This window comes from Mobula hypostoma, chromosome 20 (genome assembly GCF_963921235.1).
Source record: "Mobula hypostoma chromosome 20, sMobHyp1.1, whole genome shotgun sequence".
NCBI lineage: Eukaryota > Metazoa > Chordata > Chondrichthyes > Myliobatiformes > Myliobatidae > Mobula > Mobula hypostoma.
Genome location: NC_086116.1, coordinates 61,240,480 through 61,255,757, shown reverse-complemented (window position 1 = coordinate 61,255,757; position 15,278 = coordinate 61,240,480). Strand labels below are relative to the sequence as shown.

Sequence of the window (15,278 nt, the reverse complement as noted above, 5' to 3'; positions counted from 1 at the left end):
AAGAGACTGCAGGGAGACACACAAAATGCTGGAGGTACTCAGCAGGTTGGGCAACATCTATGGAAAGGAATCAAGAGTTAACATGTTCCTGATGCAAGGTCCATTTCCAAAATGTTCACTGCTTACAAACAGGAAAATCTGCAGATGCTGGAAATCAGAGCAACTCACACCAAATGCTGGAGGAATTCAGCAGGCCAAGCAGCATGTATGGAAAAAATACAGCTGTCGTTTCTGGGCGAAACTGTTCAGCAGGACTGTTGACTCTGTGTTTCTGCCCATAAATCAGCGGTCCCCAACCACCGGGCCGCGAGGAAACGATATGATTTGGCGATATGAGTCAGCTGCACCTTTCCTCATTCCCTGTCACGCACTGTTGCGCCATTACGCGCGCGTCGTCCATGTCAGCGCGGGAAGGAGATCAACTCCTCGAGCTTGCAAGTGACGGCGGGCTGAAAAGTCTGTTTGACATAACATCTCTGCCGGCATTCAGGATCTAAGTCAAGGCTCAATATCCTGAGATAGCCACGAAATCACTGAAAACGTTGCTTCCATTTCCAACATATCTCTGCGATGAATGTAACAAAAACTAAATTGCGGAATAGACTGGACATAAGGAACCCCGTTCGAGTATCGCTGTCCCCCCATCACCCCTCGATAGGACCGTCTTGTTACAGGAAAACAAGCCCAGGGCTCCCACTGATTCAGCGATATCGGTGCGTTGCAATGATTTTATATGTTCATACGGGGAAAATATGCACTGTATTTAATATCCAAACGTTACTTAAAATGTTATAATGCTAATGCTATTGACTTAGATAACCATATAACAATTACAGCACGGAAACAGGCCATCTCGGCCCTTCTAGTCCGTGCCGAACGCTACTCTCACCTCGTCCCACCGACCTGCACGCAGCCCATAACCCTCCATTCCTTTCCTGTCCATATACCTATCCATTTTTCTTTAAATGATAATATCGAACCTGCCTCTACCACTTCTACTGGAATGTCGTTCAACACTTCAAGCTCCCCTGATAATTGACTTATCGCTATATTCATGCGAGGAAAATGCGCTGTGTGTTTAATATTAAATTCGTTAGATAAAGCCTTTCAGAAACGAAATTGAGTGTATTAGGCATTTATCACCGATATTCCGGTCGTGATTATAACCCACCCGAACAGAATCGGCAAAAACGATTGTAGAAAAATAATCGGCAGGTGCGCGCACGCGCAAATAACGCATGCGCACTGGTGCCCGCGCAAGGCTTCATGGTCATTGTAGTCTTTCTCTGGGTAAACGCAACGTATTTGACTGCTACTCTTGGCTGTTGGCAACCATCCCGCGCCTCCCCCCCCCCACCCCCGCCCCCGCCCAGTCGGCCGGTCCGCAAAAATATTGTCAACATGACAATCCGCACTGCAGAAAAGGTTGGGGACCCCTGCCATAGATGCTGCCCGACCTGCCGAGTTCCTTCAGCATTTTGTGTGCGTTACTCTAGATTTTCAACATCTGGAGAACCATTTGTGTTTACAAGAGATTGCATTTGCTGTAATCTAGAGTAAAACAGAACTTTGAAGAAACGTAGCGATTCAGGAAGCAACTATGGAGGCAAAGAAATGGTTGATGATACGGGACCAACACCCTGAGCAAAACTGCAACAGGATGATATTCTCCTCTGCATCATCCCTGTTCACTGACAGTTGTTATTGCCCATACACCACTGGTGTTTAAGGAAGCAAAGAAGGTTTCTTCATTGCTGTTTCCAAAACAATTCTTTTGACCAGTCGGGGCTGTTAGCCCTGAACGGAACCCTTGAACCTGGAGAACCAGTGGACCACTCCTAGTCTGGACCCTTTGACCTATTTTGCATGGGTGACCCTGCCAAGAGTCACAGCACAAGACCGGACTCCAGCCAACATAGCTCTCCAGCTCATTGAGGCACAGAAGCCTCCAAACCCTATGCCAAGGTTGTGGTCCCCTTGAAGATCAGTGATAGTTGAGTATAAGTGAAAAGGGCTCAGAAAGTTTCTCTCAGTTCCAGTGGCTCTCAGAGAAACGGAAACTGTTACACCAGAAAAGATGCTGGAGGAACTCGGCGGGTCAGGCAGCACCTTTTCATCCCTGAAGGTAGGTAAGTTTCCTCCATAATATTATTTGTCGTTCCAAATTCAAGACAGAGATAAAAAGATTGTCACGTGTATATTGAAACATCCAGTGAAATGCATCACTTTGCATCAATGACCAACGCAGTGCACGGGCTGTGTTGTGGGCTGCCATTAATGTCACCATGCCTCTGGTGCCACCAGAGCATTCCCGAGCTCAGCAACTCTAACCAAACGCATTTAGAATGAGGGAGGAAACTGGAGCACCCAGAGGAAACTCAGGTGGTCACGGAGAGAACATACAAACTCCTTACAGACAGCGGTGGGAATCAAACCTCAGTCAGCGATATCTGGCACTCTAAGGTGATTCTGCAAACCACTACTCTACCATCTTCATCTGTTCCAGGATTTGCAGTGTCTTGCAGCTCTGAACAGCAATGGCTGACTTGATGGTGCAGTTGAGTGAATGGAAAACAGTTAAATGAGGAGGTGCGTAGCAGAACTTACTCGCCCCTTGCCCAATTCACACCATCTCCCCAGTTATTGAAGGTCATGCTGGCAATGTGAAACTCCTGACACCCAGCCTCAGAAGCTGCAGGACCTCGACAGAAAAGCTCAGTTGATTTTGTTAGTAAAGATTTAAAGATTAAGATAAGCTTGGACACATGCACATATATACTGCAAAATGCATCAATCATTTCATTGAGGATGAGCTGGGGATGGCCTGCAAGTGTTGCACCAACATAGCACACCCACAACTTACCAACCCTAACCCTGACTGTACACCTTTGTAATTCGGGAGGAATGCAGGGCACCCGGAGGAAATTCACGTGGTGGGGGTGGGGGAGTACGTACAAGCTCTTTACAGACAATGGAGGGAAGTGAACCCCAGCAGTGATCGCTGGCGCTGTAAAGAGATGGCACTAACTACTGTATTATTGTGCCACCCCTACCACACTAAAGGTTATAGTTGCAAGGCCAGTAAGTTGGATTTAAGAAACCGACCAGACATGATCTAACCGAGTGGTGGTACAGAATTAAAGGGCTGAATGGCCTCCTTCACTGTTCCAGAAGTAAGTGGTTACTTTAGCATTCACAAAAACACAAAAGAACAGAAGGAGATCTGCAGCCTGAATTAACTCGCACTTACATCAAGTCCTTATCCTGCGAGAGAGTCACTGGGTTGCCATTTTGGCAGTCTTCATCAGTAACTGAGGCTCAGACGGCAAATCTCTCTGAATGTTAAGGCTCAGTCGCTGCGATACTGTTTATTTATTGTTACATTTGCCAACTGAGATTGCTGGCAGCTCACAGCCTTGGTTGAACGTAGTGCTGTTGGCCAGCCTCCCTGTGCGACACGACCAGCAGCTTTCTCTGCAGCTATCAATGTGCCGTGACAAAAGAAAACAAAATGACTAAGAACCAAACTATACATAGAACACAGTGCAGTGAGGACAGCACTTTAAGCCCAAAGCTTGGATTTTAGTCCAGCCCATTTTTATGGCATCAGCCTAGATACATACTTGGGTTATAGTACAGGATAAGATTGTTCAACCCTTGGAGTTCATGGTGTCTTTTATTGAAGGAAGGATTGTTTGTGGATCAAGTACCTAAATGTTTAAATCCAATGCACCAGAACTCCATCCGGTATAGTAAATTTGGCAGAAGTGAACTTGGCTCACTCCTTGTCTCATACCCCAGAGTCAGGAGTGAATACCGCTGAGATGGGCATGAACCAGATGGCTCTAATGATTGGGTTAATTATGCTCTCCTTAAGACTATTTTAAGAACAAGAGAATGGATTTCAACTCCCACTCCAGAATCTCGGATCGAATTAAGACTGGGCTTCCAGTGAAATACAAAGAGAGATGCTTTGAGGTAGCACCTTAACAAGATTCCTGTAACTGCTTGTGCAAGACACCCCATCACCCCAGACATGCCTTGTTCAATGTTCAAAGTAAACTTATTATCAAAGCACATCTATGTCACTATCTACAACCTTGAGATTCATTTTTCTGCAGGCATACCCAATAAATCCATTACAGAATAAAAATCATAATAGAATCAATGAAAGACTGCACCTCATTATTTCTTTTTTTTTGTATTTGCACAGCTTGTTGTGTTTTACACACTGGTTGAACACCCAAGTTGGTGCAGTCTTGATGGTAGCAGGAGTCTGAAGACAGACACTCAACAGATTCTATCCTTCCGCCATCAGATTTCCGAGTAGACAATGAAGTCATCAACATTACCTCTCTGCCTATCTGTGTTTTCTAATTAATTTTAAAAAATTGAGATGGAGCGTGGAGTAGTCCCTTCCAGCCCTTCGAGCCACGCCACCCAGAAATCCCTCAATCACATGACAATTTACAATGACCAATTAACTTACCAAGCGGTAGGTCTATGGACTGTGGGAGGAACCCAGAGCACCCGGAGGAAACCCACTCGGTCATAGGGAGAACAAACAAACTGCTTATAGGCAGCAACGGGAATTGAACTCTGGTTGCCTGTACCATAAAGTGTTGTGCTAATCACTACACCACTGTGCCAGTTGTGTGTGTGCGAGAGTGTGAGTGAGTGAGTGTGTGTGGTGTGAGTGTGAGTGTATGTGTGTGTGTGTATGTGTGCATGTGCGCGCGCACTGTTGGTGGGAGATGGGTTTCTTTCACTGTAGTTGCTTGTACGTTGGCTGCATGTCATTATGTATTGAGCATTATGGACATGCTATGTTGGTACTGAAATATGTTGGTATCGTGTCCCTAGCACATCCTCAGACTGTGTTGGTTGTTAATGCAAATGACGTATTTAACTATAAGACTTGATGTACATGTGATTAATAAAAAAATAAATCTACTAAATCTAAAATCCAATCTTGTCCCTTGCCCTTTAGTCCTTGACTTTCTCTAAACTCTATTTTCAGACCTTGGTGCCATATCCCTGATCTAATAAAAACATGTATCATAAACATGTTAACAACAGGAATTCTGCAGATGCTGGAAATTCAAGCAACACACATCAAAGTTGCTGGTGAACGCCGCAGGCCAGGCAGCATCTCTAGGAAGAGGTACAGTCGACGTTTCAGGCCGAGACCCTTCGTCAGGACTAACTGAAGGAAGAGTGACTAAGGGATTTGAAAGTGGGAGGGGGAGGGGGAGATCCAAAATGATAGGAGAAGACAGGAGGGGGAGGGATGGAGCCAAGAGCTGGACAGGTGATAGGTGACAGAGGCTCCATCTTCCTCTCACCCCAACCCTCCCCTCTCCACTGACACCCCCAGCCTCCCCCCTCCCCCCCCCGATCCCAGCTCTCATCCGTGCCGGGTCTTTACCATCCCCTCCGACCTTCAACTGTCGGAGGCAGAACGCTCTGTTCTCAGTAAGGGCCTCACGTTTGTCCCCCTTCGCCCACACCTCAGCGAGTTCCGTGTTTGCCATGATGCGGAACTTTTCTTCCGCAATCTCCGTCTCCGTCTCCGAGCCTACTTCTTCGGCAAGGACTCTTCCATCCCCACCGATGACCCCTTCTCCCGTCTTCAACCCTCCTCTTCTTCATGGACACCCCGCTCTGGTCTTCTGCCTGCTCTGGATCTCTTTATCGCTAATTGCCGACAGGACATCAACCGTCTCAACTTCACCGCACCTTGTCCCCATTCCAACCTCACTCCTTCGGAACGCTCTGCTCTCCACTCCCTCCACACTAATCCTAACCTTATTATTAAACCCGCCGATAAGGGGGGTGCTGTTGTAGTCTGGCGTACTGACCTCTACCTTGCCGAGGCACAGCGACAACTCGCGGATACCTCCTCTTATTTACCCCTCGATCGTGACTCCACTAAGGAGCACCAGGCCATTGTCTCCCACACCATCACCGACTTTATCCGCTCAGGGGATCTCCCATCCACTGCTACCAACCTTATAGTTCCCACACCTCGCACTTCCCGTTTCTACCTCCTACCCAAGATCCACAAACCTGCCTGTCCTGGCCGACCTATTGTCTCAGCTTGCTCCTGCCCCACCGAACTCGTTTCTGCATACCTCGACACGGTTTTATCCCCTCTTGTTCAATCCCTTCCGACCTATGTTCGTGATACTTCTCACGCTCTTAAACTTTTCGATGATTTTAAGTTCCCTGGCCCCCACTGCTTTATTTTCACCATGGATGTCCAGTCCTTATATACTTCCATCCCCCATCAGGAAGGTCTCAAAGCTCTACGCTTCTTTTTGGATTCCAGACCTAATCAGTTCCCCTCTACCACCACTCTGCTCCGTCTAGCGGAATTAGTCCTTACTCTTAGTAACTTCTCCTTTGGCTCCTCCCACTTCCTCCAAACTAAAGGTATAGCTATGGGCACCCGTATGGGTCCTAGCTATGCCTGCCTTTTTGTTGGGTTTGTGGAACAATCTATGTTCCGTGCCTATTCTGGTATCTGTCCCCTACTTTCCCTTCGCTACATCGACGACTGCATTGGCGCTGCTTCCTGCACGCATGCAGAACTCGTTGACTTTATTAACTTTGCCTCCAACTTTCACCCTGCCCTCAAGTTTACCTGGTCCATTTCCGACACCTCCCTCCCCTTTCTAGATCTTTCTGTCTCTGTCTCTGGAGACAGCTTATCCACTGATGTCTACTACAAGCCTACTGACTCTCACAGCTATCTGGACTATTCCTCTTCTCACCCTGTCTCTTGCAAAAACGCCATCCCCTTCTCGCAATTCCTCCGTCTCCGCCGCATCTGCTCTCAGGATGAGGCTTTTCATTCTAGGACGAGGGAGGTGTCTTCCTTTTTTAAAGAAAGGGGCTTCCCTTCCTCCACTATCAACTCTGCTCTTAAACGCATCTCCCCCATTTCACGTACATCTGCTCTCACTCCATCCTCCTGCCACCCCACTAGGAATAGGGTTCCCCTGGTCCTCACCTACCACCCCACCAGCCTCCGGGTCCAACATATTATTCTCCGTAACTTCCGCCACCTCCAACAGGATCCCACCACTAAGCACATCTTTCCCTCCCCCCCACTCTCTGCATTCCGCAGGGATCGCTCCCTACGCAACTCCCTTGTCCATTCGTCCCCCCCATCCCTCCCCACTGATCTCCCTCCTGGCACTTATCCGTGTAAGCGGAACAAGTGCTACACATGCCCTTACACTTCCTCCCTTACCACCATTCAGGGCCCCAAACAGTCCTTCCAGGTGAGGCAACACTTCACCTGTGAGTCGACTGGGGTGATATACTGCATCCGGTGCTCCCGATGTGGCCTTTTATATATTGGCGAGACCCGACGCAGACTGGGAGACCGCTTTGCTGAACATCTACGCTCTGTCCGCCAGAGAAAGCGGAATCTCCCAGTGGCCACACATTTTAATTCCACATCCCATTCCCATTCTAACATGTCTAGCCACGGCCTCCTCTACTGTAAAGATGAAGCCACACTCAGGTTGGAGGAACACCTTATATTCTGTCCGGGTAGCCTCCAACCTGATGGCATGAACATCGACTTCTCTAACTTCCGCTAAGGCCCCACCTCCCCCTCGTACCCTATCTGTTACTTATTTTTATGCACACATTCTTTCTCTCACTCTCCTTTTTCTCCCTCTGTCCCTCTGAATATACCTCTTGCCCATCCTCTGGGTCCGTCCCCCCCGCCTTGTCTTTCTTCCCGGACCTCCTGTCCCATGATCCTCTCGTATCCCCTTTTGCCTATCACCTGTCCAGCTCTTGGCTCCATCCCTCCCCCTCCTGTCTTCTCCTATCATTTTGGATCTCCCCCTCCCCCTCCAACTTTCAAATCCCTTACTCACTCTTCCTTCAGTTAGTCCTGACGAAGGGTCTCGGCCTGAAACGTCGATTGCACCTCTTCCTTCATAAACATGTTGTTTGTCTGTCTTAGACCGTGTGGAGCTTTTCACTCTTATTGTATTTATTTGTTCTACTACGAATGCTTGCAAGAAAATGAATCTCAAGGTAGTGTATGGTGACATATATGCATCTTGAAGCCTGAACTTTGAGAATTTCCATTGATCAAGTGGCTTCTCAGGAGGACAGCAGGTGCAGGGAAATGGAAAGGAAGAATAAAATGTTGTCTCAATCTTATTTCCTGTTCCCTGTCACGGTTTTGGTTTCTAATACTGCCGCTGTTTCTGGCAGCTGTGTAGGGTTCGGGGGTGGAGGGGAGAAGGAAGTTTGACAATATCCTTACCTCCGACACATTGACTCGGCCCTCCTGGAAAGAGCACGTCCTTGGGTCATGCGTGCAGACGTGTCGATATTTACACCAGTGGCACTTGTAGGGACTATTCACACACGACAGGCACCTGCTCACACAGAACACAGAATCAGATTGTGCATCACAAGCCATTGCAAAACCTTTGTGTATTTTAATTCAGACTGTCAAAATCTGTCTACTCCAACAAAATCCTTTGAATTGCCACAGTTCAAAAACGGTATAGCTATTCACATAGAACTGGAATCCAATCACGTAATCAATGGATACAAGCTCTGATCAATCCTTCGAGTGATCAGGAAGTAAGATAGACGCAGAATAACTATTGGTTCCACTGAGTGCCAGGTGTCAACAATGTCAAGTCCTTGACAAAAGGTCATGAGGGAGGTCAGCAATGAGGCTCGAACAGAAAGCCAGCCACCGTGATGGAAGAAAAACAGTAACAGATAACAGCTTAGTGAATTGTGTGGACAAGTGGACAGCTTGCATTTATAGAGAACATTTTATGTTATCGTACATTGTAACAGGAGGGATAATAAAATCTGACCCTGAGCCACAGAACAAAATATTAAGATGGATAAACAACAAAGGATTGGCCAAAGAGTCAAGATTTAAGCTGTATTTAAAGGAGAAGAAAGCTGCAAGGAAGTCTCGAGAAGCAATCCCAGGTCTCTGGGGTTTAACAATTAAAGGCATGGCCACCACATGAAAAAAAATGGAAACACAAGAAGTGAAAATGGGAGAGCAGAGATCTGTTCAGGCTGACGACATGGAGGCAGGAGATGAATGCCAAACTTTTCACATTTATACCCTAAGTCACCCTACAATTTGGAAGGATAAGCTAAAATTAGACGTACCAGTATTACAGGTGAGTAAAGATAACTAGAGAGGCTGGGGAGAAGAGTTGGCCAAAGTTGATTGGATGGGTAATTAGCGGTTGTCTCAGTCAGTAATGTTGACTCTTTATTCATTTTCATCGATGGTGCCTGACCTGAAGCAACACACACAAAATGCTGAGTTCCTCCAACATTTTGTGTGGGTTGCTCCACATTTCTATCCCTCTGCCCACCGTCTGAAACAGACTAGAGTGGGCACAAGAGGAATCTTCCCTCAACATCACAAACGCAAGAAAATCTGCAGATGCTGGATCTCCAAAGCAACACACACACACACACACAATGCTGGAGGAACTCAGCAGGCCAGGCAGCATCTATGGAAAAGAGAAGATAGTTGACGTTTCGCATTGAGACCCTTCAACAGGACTGGAACGGAAGAGAAGTTGGAGTAAGGGGAGTAGGGGAGGAAGAAGGTCAAGGTGGTAGGCAATAGGTGAAACTGGGAAGGGAAGGGGTGAAGTAAAGAGCTGGGAAGTTGATTGGTGAAAGAAATAAAGGGCTGGAGGAGGCGGAGGTCCACTTCTGAACAACCCAATTTAATTAAGGCTGGAAATTCCACAGGGACTCCTGTAACTTGCTGCTAACATCATCATTATGGAGGAGAGGGGTGATGGGACAAGTGAAATCAATTAGCAAATAATCTGAGGAACTTCAGCAAATGATCTGAGGAACTTTGGCATGCTTGACAGAATTGATGCCACTAATTGCAGTTCATTTAGGCAATCTATTATTCAGAATCTTACAGACAAACACAATCATGTAGATGCACTAATAATTAATTAACAACTTACTGTACCATTATTAATGATCAACATTAAACATTATTTTTATGCTGTATTTTCTATAATATATTGCTTAGTTATTTAGAGTTACAGCACAGAATAGCCTTCCAGACCTTTCAGCCACTCTGCACAACAAACCCCGACAACCCCTGATTTAAACCTAACCTAATCACTGGACAATTTACAATGACCACTAACCCAGTATGTCTTTGGACTGTGGACTGAGTGAGTTATACAGTATGTACTGTGTTGTGTACCTTGGTCGAGAGGAGCATTGTTCCATTTGGCGGCATACACGAATGACAATAAACTTGAGAAAGCCTTGCAGACTTACCAACAGCAATGTCCATCCATGGACACTGGTATCTTTACAGTAATTGAAAGTCTGGTTAGGTCTTGTGGAGAAGGCTTAGATAAAGTATGACCAAGCAGTTTAAAATCAACAAGGTTATTGGAGGGTGAAAAAGGAGAAAGCAGTCGCTGAAGAGTCAACAACTATGGGAAAGGGAGCACACCATAAACAAATATCTTTATTTACTCAAGTTATGATTTTTAATGCCTGGACTGAAAAGCTGGAAACAGATTAAATCATGGCTTTCAGTAGGAAATTGGATAAATATTTGAAGAAGGAAAAAATTTGCAGAGATATGAAGAAACATTCTGGAAGGAGAATTAACTGAACAGCTCATTGAAAGCCGGTAAAGATCCAAATACCCACCTGACATCTACAGACAGAGGGATTCAGGGTTCCTGCAGTCCACAACTATCTGCTGCAAGTGCCCCATTAGATACATCTGGAATTTAGAGCCACAGCTAGAGACTCAAGTAGGTGAGAGCATCTGGAGAGGGGATTTGAATATGACTACCAGACAGTTTGACAAGAATGCCACCTCTATGCCAATGACTCATTCCTGGTCTAGAATGTGAAAGTAGGGATAGATATTCAGCTGTAGGCCAGCTTTCATTTCAATTTTTGTTAAGGTATTAAATTGGGAAAGGTTAGAGCAGCTATTTAATCCCAGATGACATATTATCCCTAAGATAAGAAAATTGGAGACTAACTAGAAGGAATATGAGATGCAGTTTATCCACACTGAGAGTGGCCTTGTCCTGGCAAACAAGGAGGTCATGAACCGGAATGTTGGAACAGGAATGGGAATAGGAATTAAAATAGCTTGCCACCAGGAAATGCCACCTTTGGCAGATAGAGTGGAGGTGCTCGACAAAGTAGTCTCCCGTTTTACGACAGATCTCATCAATATACAGCAGGCCACAAAGGGAGCACCAGATACAATAGACGGCCCCAATAGATTTGCAGGTGAAGTGTTGCCTCACCTGGAAAGACTGTCTGGGGCACTGTAAGGTAGGAAGTATATGGGCTGCAGTAGCATTTCTGTTACTTGCAAGGATATGTGCCAGGAGGGAGATTTGCAGGGAGGGACAAGTGGACAAAGGAACCATGGAGGCAGAGGTCCCTACAGGAAGTGGAGAGGTGGGTGGGAGGTGTCTAAAGATGCGCTTCATGGTAGGACCCAGCTGAAGATGACATAAATTGCAGGGATTGATGTGTTGGATGCGGAGGCTCTTGGAGTGCTAGGTGAGGACAACAGGAACTCCATCCCTGTTCAGGTGGCAGGAGGATGGTGTGAGTGCAGATGTCCAGGACATGGAGGTGATACAGGTGAGGGCAGCATCAACGGTGGAGGAAGGGAAACCCCATTCTTTGAAGAAGGAGGACAGCCTGATGTCCTGGAAAGGAAAGCCTCATCCTGGGAACAGATGCGGTGGAGACAAAGAACTGAGAAAAGGAGGTAGGATGGAAGAGGTATAATCAAGATCACCATGGGAATCAATAGGCTTATAAAAGATATTGGTAGACAGTGATGGAGATAAAGAGATTGAGAAAGGGGAAGAAGGTGTCAGAAATGGACCAAGTGAATTTAAGGGCAGGGTGGAAGTTGGAGACAAAGTAGATGAAATTGATGAGCTCAGCATGGGTACATGAAGCAGCACCAATACAGTCATCAATGGGATGCAGAAAGAGCTGTGGAACATTATCAGGGAAGGCATGGAACAGGAACTGTTCTACGTAGCCAATGAAAAGGCAGACATACCTGGGGCCCATGTGGGTGCTGATGACTTTGACTTTGGAGAAAGTGGGAGGAGCTGAAGGAGAAGTTGTTGAGGGTGAAGACCAGTTCTGCCAATTGGAGGAGGGTATTGTTGGAGGGGAACTGGTTGGATCTTTTGTTGAGAAAGAAGCGGAGAGCTTTAAGGCTTTCTTGATGTCAGAAGGAGCAGTGGGCCATCTAACCATTCAAATCTGTCTCAACATACAATATGATCATGGCTAATCTATGCTGCCCTTAACTTCTCTCCTGTGCCATTTCTCCATTCCCTTCTTTGATCTATCAAAGATTGATTCATTACACAAGAGATTCTGCAGATGCTGCAAATCCAGAGTAACACACACAAAATGATGGAAGAACTTAGCAGGTGTGGATGCATTTATGTAGTGGAACCATTGACGTTTCAGGGTGCTACTTATCCTTAGGACTGGAGTGGAAGTGGGAAATCCTTTATTCTAAACTCTATAAAGAGCCCCCATCCTCCACCATTTTTTGTGTGTTGCTAAATATTGATTCGCCATGACTTTAAATACATCCAAGAATCCAGCTCCCACCACCCACTGGCGCAGAGAATCTCAGGGAATCATCATCCTCTGTAAGAAAGAAATTTCCACATATCTTAGTTTTAAATGACTGATCCCTTACCTTGTACCCAAATACCATGGTTCAAGAATGTCCCACTGTGAAAACATCTCAATATCCACCCCGTAAAGCCTCCTTAGAATCTCACACATTCGAATAAGATTGAGCTTATTCTTCTAAACTCCATGGAATACAGACCCAAGCTACTGGGAGGACAACCTTCTCATCCCACTATCTTGGTAGCAATAACCTCTCATCCTAATCTCTTGGTAGAACAACCCATTCGTTCCTGCACTCAAAGGTACAATCAGACTAACTTACGAGTGATGAACACTGCAATTGTAGAAGACAAAGCTGGTGCTGGCAAAAGTCATGCCCGTCTCCTTGGACTTCAGCCGGAGTTGGACAACTTGATGATCTCCTGCCACAAAGAAACACAAAATTTAGCAATCAGTCCAGCCAACATTGAGTAAAGGCAGCCCTTTCTGTATATTGCTCCCTCCCTTGTAGAGAGAGATCTTCGTTTTTGAAAGGTCTTGCTTGGAATTTTATAATCTTCATTGGTTGCTCAGTTTGAGGATATTTGTGATATATTGGGCATTATTGATTAGTTAGAAAAACAGATAATTTCAGTCTCAATAAATTGTAATTACATCAAAAGCAGCAACAGTAACACGTGCATATTCACATTAGCATTAAAAATTTATCTAGTGTCCATTCTCCCAAATGAGTGATCGAACATAAAAATATTCTGCAGATGTTGTGATTCAAAAACATTGCTCTGCAGGCAAGCAGCGCTCGTGGAGAAAGAAACAGAAGCCTGTTTTAGGTTGCACAGAAGAGAGGAAGTGGGGCGGCGTCAGTGGTGGGAAGAACTAAGGCAATGCCTGGGACAGGATTACACCAAGCTGGGGTGAAGTCGAGAGTGAGGAGGACTATCAAAGCTTGCAGCGGGATCTGGATCAGCTAAGAAAATGGGCTGAAAAATGACAGATGGAAATTAATGCGGACAAGTGTGAGGTGTTGCACTTTGGAAGGACCAACCAGGGTAGGTCTTACATGGTGAATGGTAGGATACTGAGGCCGTTTCTTGGCTGGACAACCTCCTCATCTCACTCACTTAGTCTTCTTCTTCATGTGCCTTGCGCGTTACACACTTGGGCGATCATGGCTTTCCACATTGAACGATCCCATGCAGCATCAATGATATCTCGCACACTTAGATCTGTTAGTTCTTTCACAGTGTCCATATATTTTCTTCTTTGCCTTCCTCTTCCACGTTTCCCGGGCATACGGCCTTGTAATGTAAGGAATTCTATTTCTCCCTTTCTGATGACATGGCCCAGGAATTTAAGTTTCCTCTCATTTAAGGTTCTCATTAAAGATCTTTTTGCATGGGCACGTTGGAGTACTATCTCATTAGTTACCCTATCTCTATATGATATTTTCAGCATTCTTCTAAGAAACCACATTTCTGTTGCTTCTAAGTTTCTTTGGAGTTCTGGTGTTATAGTCCATGTTTTGGAAGCATACAGCAAGATTGACCAGATATAACATTTTAGTAGCCTAAGCCTTGTTGTCATAGAAATGTGTCTGTGGGTAAAAATGGGTTTCATTTTTTGGAAGTTGATTTTGACAATGGCAATTCTTCTTTTTATTTCTACTTTACTTCTAGCATCTCGTGATATAAAGATACCAAGGTAAACAAAGCTGGTCTTTTGTTCAATCTCGATTGTACAATTGGCAGTTGGCACTATCCTGCTGTTTTGATATTACTATACGTTTGGTGTGTTTTTTTTTAAACAGTTGATGATTAGACCAAAAGCTGCACTTGTTTGTACAACTTTGTCTAGGAGGATTTGTAGGTCTTCTGCAGCACTTGCTATTAGGATGGTATCATCTGCATATCTTATATTGTTGATGTTAACACCTCCGATTTTTATCCCATCCAGGTCTTCTACTTCTATTTCTCTGAGAATCACTTCACTATAGAACTCACTTAGTAGGATATTTATTTTCCACAGGTGGCAAAACAAAAAAAATCAAATTGTAATCTTCAATGGTGAAATTAAATATCAATGGTCACTATACAAATCTGAGGATTGGGAATCAGATTCTATGCTTTTGGTAACAGTTTCTTGTATGATCTGGATGCCTGGGGATATAACAAGTCTCAAATCCCTATTGTGAGGGCTCACTCTGTCACCCAGCAAGCCCTCAATCTCATGTGGACACCACAAGAAAAATGACAAAAAAGCAGTTTCTGCAGAGAACTGTGGGCAGCAGCACTGATGTGGCCGCACGCCAGGCCGAGCAGACTGCTTTCAGCTCCTGGAAGGGCTCAACGGCTGAATGTTGGTGGGAGACTTGGAGATAGTGCACCATCGACAGCAGCCTGGTGCTTCCTGGAGTCCAGCCACAGTTCCTCTGCTCTCTGATTGCCTCATCTATCAAAGTGTCTGTTTTGGGGAAATTACTGAAGAAGTGCCAACGCTGTGGTGCCAAGCGTTATCCGGGAGCCTCTGCTGATCTTCCTCTCATTTTTGCTTTAAATCAGCCATACTTTTTG

The 15,278-nt window shown here is 45.5% G+C and overlaps 1 protein-coding gene across 6 annotated transcripts in view; it reads right to left on the bottom strand.

Annotated features, from left to right (window-relative positions):
- plxna4 (plexin A4) overlaps positions 1 to 15,278 on the bottom strand; it is an 804,472-nt gene that overhangs the window by 194,376 nt on the left and 594,818 nt on the right. For all 6 annotated transcript variants that reach the window (XM_063073049.1, XM_063073048.1, XM_063073050.1 and 3 more), the window contains 2 exons: positions 13,031 to 13,130; positions 8,297 to 8,411 (listed from right to left, as the gene is read on the bottom strand). In XM_063073049.1, the coding sequence (XP_062929119.1) occupies positions 8,297 to 8,411; positions 13,031 to 13,130 (215 nt within the window). The remainder of the gene's footprint in view (positions 1 to 8,296; positions 8,412 to 13,030; positions 13,131 to 15,278) is intronic.